General features: G+C 36.6%; 2 protein-coding genes across 2 annotated transcripts; one reads left to right on the top strand and one right to left on the bottom strand.

Moving 5' to 3' along the window:
* On the bottom strand, positions 2996-5523 carry LOC104749886 (probable N-acetyltransferase HLS1). The gene is made up of 3 exons (XM_010471596.1): positions 5228-5523; positions 4167-4517; positions 2996-3865 (listed from the first exon to the last, which is right to left on the bottom strand). The coding sequence occupies exons 1-3, from the start codon at positions 5420-5422 to the stop codon at positions 3230-3232; spliced, it is 1182 nt and encodes a 393-aa protein (XP_010469898.1). The 5' UTR covers positions 5423-5523; the 3' UTR covers positions 2996-3229.
* Positions 8769-10986, top strand: LOC104749885 (pentatricopeptide repeat-containing protein At2g30100, chloroplastic-like). The gene is made up of 2 exons (XM_010471595.2): positions 8769-9929; positions 10065-10986. Exons 1-2 carry the CDS (start codon positions 9195-9197, stop codon positions 10842-10844), a joined length of 1515 nt encoding a protein of 504 aa, XP_010469897.1. The 5' UTR covers positions 8769-9194; the 3' UTR covers positions 10845-10986.

The following is a 12123-nucleotide window of genomic DNA, read 5'->3' as shown; positions in this document are numbered from 1 at the left end:
TATCCTTTCGTTTTGATTTAGATGTCCATTTTATTTGTTTCTAGATGTTTGGAGGCAACGATTACACAAGATTCCTGTCGGATCAAGGTTTAGCCACTCCCACTACTTCAAATCCCTCTCCCACTGCTTCTAATCGTCGCCGTCCAACCTCCGGTGCCTCCAGTTCTCACAACCCAAACTCCGGTTCTCAGAATAGCCGTCGTCCAACCTCGCAGCACCTGCCTGTCACGCTTCCATATAATACGCCTTCACCATCTCCCGTGCATGGTGGCTCTGTGGCGGATCCTGAAATTCCTGCGTCTCAACCCGCGCTTTCCTCGTCTACAGTCATGTCCCAACGTCTCAACAACCTGACTTTGGAGGAGTTACTCGATAGTCCTGGTCGATCTAGTTTAACTAAACTAGATCCGCGCCGACCTCCAGGAACTCTGTGGTAAGAAATTTCTTTTAAGTTTTTAATTTGATAATATAATTACAAAGTTGTGTTTGCATGGATTCTGAAAGTTGAATTTATTTTGAAGGTTTGACCAAGACTCCTGTGTTGCGGCTACTGTTCGAAGCATCTTTGAAAGAGATTTCAAAGAGCCCCATGCCAATTGGACACAGACGCCAACTAAAGTGGTAGACCGTTGGTATGAAACGTTTGCGGTCAGTGAACTCTCTTTGTTTGCTATTTTACAATATATTTTTTTGCCTTAATTAAATATAGACTAATCCTTTCTTTTTTTGGAAGCAAATTTACAATTGGGACCGTTGCATAAACGATAGAGTGAGGAAAGAGTTTGAAGACAAGTTGAAGGACAGGATGTGTGATCAAGTGTCAAGGTGGAAGTTAAAGTGGAAGCTTAAAGGCGATGAGGCAAAGCCACGGTGGATTGATCCTCAAGTATGGGAGGGTCTTGTTCGGTATTGGCTTGATCCAAAATCAGAAATCAAGAGCATCAACAGTCGGAATGCTCGCTATCATGATCCGGATGGCACTGGAATATACAAGCACCGTTCAGGCCAAACTTCGTTTAAAGCCCGTGCTCGAAAGCATGTAAGTTCCTTAAGTTTTTTTTTCTTAAGATTAGGCCTTCAGACACTCTTTTATTTGTTAACTAATCAACCTCTTTTTTGTTTCTTTCAAGTCTGAGATCACTGGGGAGTTAACTCCGGATTTCCTACGAATCTTAGAAGACACTCATCGAAAACCAGATGGCTCATTTACGGATGGCAAGTCCGAGTCCGTGTTCAATGAGGTGTCGTCCAAGATTCAAGAGTTAGAATCTGAGCTTTGCACAGGGGAGAATGGAGAGAGTTCTGCTTCTGGTGGGGTGCCCATTCATATCAAAAACAAAATTTACACTGAGGTAAGATAAACGTTCTTAGTTCTTTTTTAAAAAAATACTCAATGGTTGAACTGTGTGGTTAAGTTAGTTTTTAGTGCTTCTGGTGTGTTCAGTTGCCAATCGTATATTGCTATCGATTGTCTTGTTAATGATTTTGTGATATCTTAGGATTGTTTTGTATATGATAACTTAGGATTGTTTTGTATGTGATAACTTAGGATTGTTTTGTATGTGATAACATGCGATTGTTTAGTTTGTGATAACTTCCTTGTTTAGTTTGTGATAACTTGGGATTGTTTAGTTTGTGATAACTTGCAATTGTTTAGTATGTGATCCATTGTTTTCTTTTGTATGTTTGTAACTTGTCGTTTGTTGTTTTGTTTTTAGGTTGCTCCGAAGAAGAAAAACAGAATTTTTGGGGTTGGTTCTCTGCAGTTTGAAGCGTCCTCTACCACTAGCTGTCCGCAACCTCTGTCTCCAGCTAATGATCCGGTTATCTTGGCTCAGAAGCTTGCTGCCGCTGAGGAATGCATTCAAACCCAGGCGACTCAAATCCAAACCCAGGCGAGTCAAATCCATGAAAGTAGTCAAAGAATGCATAGCTATGATGCATACTTTGACTATCTCGCGGAAAAGGATCCTGAGTTTGCTGCCAAGTTTCGATACCCGACCAACCAACAAGGGAGCAACCCAGAAGGCACCAACCAGGAAGGCACCAACCCAGAGGGCAACACAGGTGAAACGGGAGCAGCTGGTAGCCAAACTGGGACCAGAAACGTGACCTCTCTCTCTCAATCCTTTTAAGAACTCTTCTCACTTTGTTCTGATATCCCCGTGAGGGAGAAAACTTAAACATGACTTTTGTTTTGTAATATTTATGTTTTATTCTATTTTGAATTTTCAATTCTGTTCTTCTTATTATTTTTTTTTTTTAACATCTAAAACATTATTCACAAAAAAAAAATCAAACATAAAAATGGTAAAAGAAAAAAAAATTAAAAATGAAGAATTGCTACAAAATTAGCGAATACCAACAATACTAGACAGATGGACGTCGCAAAGTAGTCGCAAAATTTGCGACGGATCGAACATTGCGATGGAAAAAAGTCTTCGCAATTTGCTTGACAATTGCGAGTACAACCGTCTCTCGCAATGTGCGTGGGATTTGCGAGGAATATATCCCTTGCAAATTGCGTTAAATTTGCGAGGGAATTGCGATGTCAACTTATTTGCAAGAAGCGATTTGTGAGGAATAGTTGTGTCTCGCAAATCCCTTGCGACTGTCGATTTGCGAGGGAATTGCGATGGATTTTTCCATCGCAAATCGATTGTTTTCTTGTAGTGAGATTACACTCTGATTCTTATGAAATATCATTTTAAATAAAATCATATGGAAAATACTATTCTTTAACCAATTTATAGCTCAAACAAGATAGGAAGAATGCTAAGGACAACAAAATGGTGGCACCTACTTGAGGAAATCTTTCTAGATTTTATATGGAGAACAATGATTTAAATCATTTAATTATCATACAATAGATCCCGAAATAAAACAAAAAATCATAAATATTATATAACTATATGTAGGGTTCAGTTCTCTCGATATGTCATACTAAGCAAATATGAAAATTCAAACCCCACAACATGTCTTGGATTCATAGCGGTTTACATTCAAGCGTTTAGCATATGATTGAAGAAATCATTTGACGATACAATCTCTTTAATGTAGTCTTACACTTAGGTTTAAAATCAATAAAACTATCAAGCGAAGACATAATTTCATATATAGCTAGTCATTATTCTTAGGAGAAAGCAAAATGATATTCGCATATTTTGATATTCGGAACTTTAATTATCATTCGGAAAAAACATGCCATGGATCTCCCTAGTTAGCTAAGCTACACATCTCTTGGATCCACAAAGAGTGAAGACCGAGGTTTCGATCTTAAGCACATTTTGCTAAACTCACTCAAACCGTTCATCTCCTCCTCGCATTTCAACGGCTTGATACACCACATATCATCGTCACATGAAAGCATTTTCCAGTGTGGAATACACCTACCCAAAAAAGAATCATCATCGCCGTTGCTTCCTCCATCAACCTCCACCACGATGACTTTACATGCGCCAGCATCATCTGCCGCAGCCATGTTATGAACGTGCTCACACAAAGCCCTAACGAGTTTCCCACTTAACGGACCTTCCGCGTGAACCCCGTAAAGGAAATAGAACCCAAACGGAGTAAACAGGTCAGGCAACGACCTTATTCCAAATAACGACAAAATTTTACCGAAAAGGTTGGAAACTTTAGTGAGAAGCAAATAGCTCAAAGGAGCTTTTTTGATCCTAAGGTTGAAGACTTTGCTACTATCCCAAACACTAAGCATTGCCCAGCTTCCGATGTTGTCATTCTTGTAGTAAGCCACCCATGTCCCGACACTTAACCTGTTCCGCAAGATTTTGTCTATGTCGTCCGGGAAAAACTCCGTCGTCGCTGCCACGTGTCTCCGGTACAACGACTCGGCTTCTTTCACCTGTCAGTTAAATTTTTTTTTGTTAATGTTGATTTCTTAACGACCATATAATAAATGTATTTTGTAAATTTCTTATTAATGATTTTATATATGATGGATTTAATTCTCACGCTATATATATATATCTATATATATATATATATTTTGTAAAAATCTTATATATTCTAAATATTGAAAGAAATTCAAGATATAAACGGAACTAAAACGTCTAATTAAATTATACGAACTTCATTTGAACTTTCTCATGATATGGTTGGATTAAATATAAAAAACATTACGCAATGTATGTGTATAAAGTCACCTTTAGCATCCTTATTCCGATGTCGGACGGCAGTTTTAAACTGCCACCAGGGTTGACGGGATTGACCAGGATTGCGGGGTTTCTGAAGACGTTATAGCCAAGTGTTCCGATGAAGAGACCGAGAGAGGCTTCATTGTCCTTTTGAGTGGCCATGTAAGCATAGTCAGCATTATGAGACACGAACCATTCCTCGAGCTTTCTCACCAGAATCGAGCCAATGCCACGGCGTCGGTACTGAGGCACAACTCTGAGACCAAGAACGTAACCCACTCTTACTGACTTATCATGAAACTCCACTGGCTTTACTGAGCCTTGTATGGAACCCACCAGCTTGTTCCCAACTTCTGCCACCTATTAATTAAGTAAGGTACATTAATTTGATAAACGTTATTTATATCGATCCAATTAATAGTACTCCACTTCACATATTTTACATAAATAAATTAACACATTTCAAGGATTAACAAAACCTTAACGCTCATACCAAGAAAAAAGGTTTAAGAAACCCTAGCGGAGTTTGGCTAATATAGAACCATGTGTTTTAAATAAAGTAGTTCGGTTACCTGTGGCGGATCGAGGAGGAAAATTTACATGGGGCACAAATAAATACGTGCCCCACCTCCATTACACCAATATCTAAAAATTTACATGGATCCAGGTAGTTCTGTTTTAGATGATGTTTTAACATTTTAATTAAGATATATTTACATGCCCAATATACAAGTTAATTATTCCATCTCTATATTTGATATAAACAAAACTATCAAAATAATCTAAGAAAATACGAAAATTAAAACAACATTCAAGCAAAAAGCTTATTTCATAACAACACTCTTTAAAACCCGAAGGAAAATATAAATATTACATGCGAAATTATATTACCGTAGTTCAAATTTGTCTTTTTTTTTCTTCAGCAAATTTTAGGCTTTCGAAAAAGAAAACCATCTCATATTCTGGTTTGATTTTTATCTTAAAATAAAGAATAGTCCTTAATTAAGAGAATAATAATAACAAGAGAGAGAGAGAGAGATAGAGAGAGAGAGAGAGAGAGAGAGATTAACCAGCATAGTGAAGAGAGGACTGTTTCTGATCCTGCATATCGGATCGCCAAAACTGTCTGTGGAGAGAAGAGTTTGGGCGTCGTGACCAATCTCACAACTCTTCTCCACACGATCCATTTGAATTATGTCCCTACGATCATCGTAGCATCTGATCACCACCTCCCCATCAACTTCTTCTTCCCATTGCCCCACCATTCTCTATCTCTCGTTCTCTTTCCTTCTCTCCCTCTATAGGGAAATGAAATAAAAGGAGGAAAAAAAGTTAAAATGAAAATTAAGAGGGATAACAATTCATACAAGGAGAAGAAGACCCATCAAATGACATTAATGTGGAATCTTATATATAGAGATACAATATGGAAGTTAATAAAGTGTCCGGATGACTAAAAAAATAGACATTTCATTATTGTTTTGTATATTAGTTGTAATGACAATTTCATTGACTCCAGGAAAATAGTTTCTGTGAAATCTACAATAAATTTTGTAGACTAAAAGAAGATTTTAGAAAATTTAAAATAAATTTATTATTTTGGAAACAATTTTATTTATTGGATAATTAAATCTTAAATACGAAATACCATACACTACTAGCTACTACTTTAGGCAAACCCTATCTTATGCGGACCTGCCTTCTAACTTAGGTAAGTAATCCGCAAACTTTGACTCAATTGTTTAATACGATAGTAATTGTTCCACGTTTATGAATGTACCTTCTAAAAGCATTTTATATTTGACATGTGCAGCTATTATTTTTAGTAAATTAGTTTCACATTTCCTGAAAATAAAATTTTCAAATCTTTGTTAGGCGCTAATGATCATCATGTGTTTGCGTTGAACTTTTCCTAACCAATTCATCAGAAATTATTTTTGTATTGTCTTTTAATATAACTTTTGAATGTAGTTTTTAGTATTTTTTTCATTTGAGCTAATTTGTGTAAGACAAAGAAAAAAATAACCATAAAACATCAGTTAGACGTCTTGACCGATTGAAAAATTGTGGAGGATTTGGCTAATACTTACCGTTTTTAGTCTAAATCAGAATGTTCAAATGTCTAGATGGCCCATTAATTGTTAGATATTGAAGTTTTAGTGAGATACAATATTTAAAAAGGATGATTAATTTTAGATTAATATAAGTGACTATGTTTGGTCCCCAATAACGACAGTTAGAGAAGTGAACACTCGTTCATCATTTGTCGCCCCTTTACAATTCTCTTTTTCTTTTTGTATGCATTATTATGTTGGTACGTAATTCTGCCTTCAATTTTGATATTGTTTTGTTACAATTTACAACCTCCACAGCAGAAATAAATTAAATCCGAAAGTTTGGTCCAAAACAATAATGAAGGAAATCATGTTGATAGTTTAGAAATGATAGTCTAAAATTCCTCCTTCATATAAACTAATAAAAGAAAGCAATCTTTGTCGAGTTCATCAGCCAGACAGCCACCAATATGTTTGCTGAGCCAGACCTAATGAAAATTGTGGAAGTATTCTTAATCTTTTGGTTGATCGATTGATTAGCATTTCTAAGTTAGCTATATGTGGTTTAATCATCAAAATATATACATAATTATGTATATATCTTATTTATTCATTTAAAGTTTTTGTAGGTATTAGTACACTCCATGTTGAAATTTTTACATTTTGACTGTATCCACTTCCACTCATTGTTGTTCTTAATTATGTTTCCATATATATTGTTTCTTTGTGAATCGTTATATCCGTTGATTATGGACGTGTTGGATTGATAATAATTAATGTGCAAGCTTTATGGATTCGACATATATAGCTCCCACGTACGTGTTGATAGCAGCCAAATGTTTTTGGTCAATTCAATGTCAACGTTATTGCATTCAGAAAATATGTATCAGTTTACGTCTTTTATTGTTTACCAAACTAAAATAAAAAAGGTTGGCAGACCAAAAGCGAAGTAATATAACAATATGATTGGGAGATGTTTTGGGAGTGGAGAGAAGGAGTCGAGAACGAATCATATGTTCGCTAACTTAAACTAACCAAAGCCAAAACGAATACGTAACTCAATAAAGATTAGCAATTTTCTTTTTTAATTTGTTTGATTATATATTCTCATCTTTATGCAATGTATTTCGTAACGTTGTTGCGTTTTTAGGAGTGATGGTCCACAACCACTACAGACTGGACAATTGACATGGAGCACAAGTTTATTGGAGAATAATATCCTCGGATTTATGAAAAGACACAAAGGAGAGATTACGACGAATTAATGGCTTTCAAGTTAAAGAAAGCTTTGAGATTTTATTTTTTTATTTATGTTTTTTTGTTTGATGAAAATTAGTTTTGAGAAAAAATTTAAAACTAGTTTTCAAGAATCCTTTCAGTTGATTACTAGATAGGGACTTATTTGAGAGGTGTTTATAGGTTTTGCCACTTGTCCAAAAAACTTTCAAAAATGACACTTTTTAATATCTAAGAACACAAATTTACACATCATGTTTGAGTTTATTAGGTTCCCATTTTTTTTAGAGTATAGTTTTTGTTATAAAGTATGTGTTTTATGAAAAAAAAATTGTAAGATTTTATATTTGAAAATGGCAAGAATGGCAAAATTGATAATTATTGAGACAAACGGCAAAAACAAAAAAATTCGTTCCATAAATAGCATTTTGTGTAAAAATCCTGAATCCTTACATCAAAAATTAAGAACTCGTTTAAGATTTTAGAGTGTTTTTATACAATGAGAACATTTGGTAAAATTCGAGTAAAAAATAGCAACGAAAACAAGATTGCTTGTTTTTTTAGAACACTTTATAATAATGCTACATTTTTCAAAATTTGTTACACAAGATGTGCAATTTATTCAATGCAAGCGAGTAACTTTATCAAATGAGAACTAAAATTTTGGACTTCAAAATTTTAAGTTTAGTTTTTGTTAGTTGGTCATGTAACAATCATAATAAAAAAAGGTTACATCTCAAAAAGTGTGTTTTCTCTTTTTTTTGTTCAAATCATTTTAGTTAAACAAATGAAAATGAGACAAATTCATAAAACTACAGTAAGCAATTTTGGGATTTATTTTATTCAAAAAAATACATATAATATTTTCTTTACCCATTCATTTTTAATACTCAAAATCTGAATCGTGTATCTATTTTACAACATATCAAAAAATTTGGGGTCTTATATAATAAACGTTAAAAACGTAAATTGTTCGGAAATATTTTATTCGTTCGGGTCTTATAAAAGGCCTTAAAAATAAATAAAGCCCATACCAGATAGGCCCATAAATATATTTGACTCGTTTACAACGTTGTATAAAGTCAAATATAACCCCTTTGTCCAGTTGTCCATATTTCAAGTCTTCAACTTGGCCAACATAGTTGCTGTTCAATAAAATACCATTTTGACCCTTTGTTATTCTTATATAGCCGAGTGGCCAAATTGTATAAAATTTCTACCACAAAAAATTAGACCAAGTCCTGGCATCGACGGAGACCTCCATAAATCAGAGAAATTAGCATCTTAATCTAATAATATAGAAATTACTTCAACCCAATTAATTTTTTTTTTTTTTGTGTGTAACTAACCAAAACTAATTACGAAATGTCTTTTCAGAGGGTTTAGTATCTGCTGAGAGCTCTGAAGCGGCACGATGAACTCGCCATGACACGTAAGCGCTTCGTAGCCTCTAGTTGAAACGGCGGACTCACTTATATACCGTTGGATTAAAAAAGCCACTCAAATCTCAACCCTTCAGTTATTTTTTTTATTTGTTCATTTGTCTGTTATCCTTTCATTGTCTTCCTCACTTGTAAGGTTTCTTTTTAATAATTCCATGGATTTATCTTAGTTTCTTCTACTCTCATGGTGTCTTCTTTCCCAGAAATCACTCAAATTAGAATCTTTAAAGCTTTTGCGTTTCAAAGTTTTTGACTTTAAAGCTTTCTCCAAGAAAAAAGGTTCTTTTTTTTTCGATTACTTAGTTATGGCTTATGCTCGTGGCTTTGCTTCGTTGACCCTACTAAACCTAATCTTCTCGCCGCCGATTTATCTCCGACGAATTTATCAAACCCACGGCGTAAAACCCAGTTCCCGAATTAGCTGTAATCTGAAATCAAACGACTCTGCTGGGAAATTTCGAGACCTGAAACTGTCACGTTCCGTGGAGGTAGACCAGTTCATCACAAGCGAGGAAGGAGAAGAAGCAGAGGATGAAATAGGAGAAGGGTTTTTCGAAGCGATTGAGGAGTTAGAGAGGATGACTAGAGAACCATCGGATATACTCGAGGAGATGAATCATAGGTTATCTTCACGAGAGTTGCAATTGATGCTTGTCTACTTCGCACAAGAAGGTAGAGACTCTTGGTGTACTTTAGAAGTGTTTGAGTGGTTGAATAAGGAAGATAGAGTTGATGAAGAGATGATGGAGCTGATGGTTTCGATTATGTGTGGTTGGGTTAAGAAATTGATACTGGATGAGTGTGGTGCAGACCAAGTGTTCGACTTATTGATTGAGATGGATTGTGTTGGTTTAAAACCTGGTTTTAGTATGATGGAGAAGGTGATTGCTTTGTATTGTGAGATGGGGAAGAAAGAAAGTGCGGTTTTGTTTGTCAAGGAGGTTTTGAGGAGGAGAGATGGGTTTGGTTATAGTGTTGTTGGTTTAGGTTCTGAAGGTAGAAAAGGTGGACCTGTTGGGTATCTTGCTTGGAAACTGATGGTAAATTTTTGAACTTTTACAAGTTTGTTGGATTTTGAGGTTAAAGAGATGTGATATGGATGGTACCCTCTTGTTACTTATCGTTTTTATTGTGGTTAGCATTGTTAATGTGGCTGTGTCTTTTGTTTATATCAGGTTGATGGAGACTATAAGAAGGCAGTTGATTTGGTTGTTGATTTAAGAGTTTCAGGGCTAAAGCCAGAAGCTTACAGCTATCTAATTGCGATGACAGCTATTGTGAAAGAGCTGAATAGTCTTGGGAAGACCTTACGCGAGTTGAAACGCTTTACACGGGCTGGTTTTGTTGCTGAGATTGATGATCACGATAGGGTACTTATCGAGAAGTACCAATCCGAAACATTATCCCGTGGACTGCAGTTAGCCACTTGGGCGGTTGAGGAAGGTCAGCAAGACGATTCCATTATCGGGGTGGTACACGAGAGGCTTCTCGCTATGTACATATGTGCAGGACGTGGACCAGAAGCAGAAAAGCAGCTTTGGAAGATGAAACTTGCAGGGAGAGAACCGGAAGCTGAGCTCCACGACATCGTTATGGCCATCTGCGCTTCGCAGAAAGAGGTTAATGCGGTTTCGCGGCTTCTGACACGAGTTGAGTTCATGGGATCTAAGAGAAAGAAGAAGACTCTGTCTTGGTTGCTCAGAGGGTATGTGAAAGGAGGGCACTTTGAAGAGGCTGCAGAGACATTGATAAAGATGATCGACTCTGGCTTGCATCCGGAGTATATTGATCGAGTGGCTGTGATGCAAGGAATGACAAGGAAGATCCAACGGCCGAGAGATATTGAAGCATATATGGGGCTGTGCAAGAGGCTGTTTGATGCTGGTTTGGTAGGACCTTGTCTTGTGTATCTGTACATAGATAAATATAAGTTGTGGATAGTGAAGATGATATGAAGGAAAGATAATGGAACAATTAGGGAAAGAAGTTTAAGGACTCTAGGCTTAGATGGAGGAACAATTTTTGGGTATCTAATAAATCTGTATGTATGTAATAGTCTGTTTATGAAAAGGAAATACTTTTGGACTTGTTATGCAAGCTAAGTACATCAATCACAACATGCTCTAACTCTTATCTGCTTTGCTTCTTAATTTCTTGATTGTTGGAACCTTCTGCAGCGAATCCCTCCACGCTTTAAACATTTTTGATTCCTCTGTTATTATATAACCTGAGCTTCCATTCCATTGCTTTCTACGCCTTGTCTTCCTTGAGGTCATCCACGTTGTAAACTCGTGCACCGTCTAATTCAGCAACACAAGAACCAACGTTTCTAGGAACAGAGATATCAACAAAGAGCCTCGCATGATCTGCATCTCCATCTGTGCTAGTAAAGATTACGTTGGCTGCTGCAGCACATTCTAGCATCTCGTCAAGGTGATTCAAAGCGCACAACTGAAGGATAGCTAGTGGCCACTCAGCTTCTGGAATGGCAAGCTTCTCATGCATCTCGAGAGGAGACTTTTGCACAACACGTTTTATTTGGAATGAAACAAGGTTCAAAATGCAAATAACATAATTACATTATGTTAACATGATTGATTCTCTATTATGTTAACAAGGTTTTGATATTTCTTGCTCAATCAATCTTGCTGTCTTGGAGACTCGATTCTCTCATCAATCGCATTCACAATTCCACAGGATGGCCGTGTCAACGCCTTGTACTCCACACCATCTCTCTATGTTGATGCCAAGAATGATGCCAATGTTACTTGGCCTCTCAAGACTGATGACTTTTTCCCGTGAGTGGCTTTACTGAAAAAAATTTACATTCCTACCTTCAACATCTTACTTTCTCTACTCGTGCAGATACGGGGATCGGGCATATGGTTAATGGACTGGCTACTTCTCCAGCCGTCCTGCTCTTAAACGATATGTTTGGGTTCTTGGCGGATACTACTTGGTATCAAACTGCATCCTGGAGTCCCAATTCGCTTTTCCTAGTTAAAATTCTAACATGAACATGGCCTTGCATTTTGGCTTTTTTTCTTTCTTTTCTCTCCCAAATAGGCCGGAAGGCAACTTGAATTTCTGGTGGGCAAGAAATCTGGAGGTCCAAACACTTGCAGTCTTGGGGATGCTTTAGGGATTGCGCAGCAGTCAGCACCATGATACTGTCACTGGAACTGCCAAGCAGCATGTAACTAATGATTACATGAAACGCCTAGCTGTTGGTGC

Source organism: Camelina sativa, chromosome 16 (genome assembly GCF_000633955.1).
Source record: "Camelina sativa cultivar DH55 chromosome 16, Cs, whole genome shotgun sequence".
Taxonomy (NCBI): Eukaryota; Viridiplantae; Streptophyta; class Magnoliopsida; order Brassicales; family Brassicaceae; genus Camelina; species Camelina sativa.
This window is presented reverse-complemented; position numbering and strand designations above follow the sequence as displayed.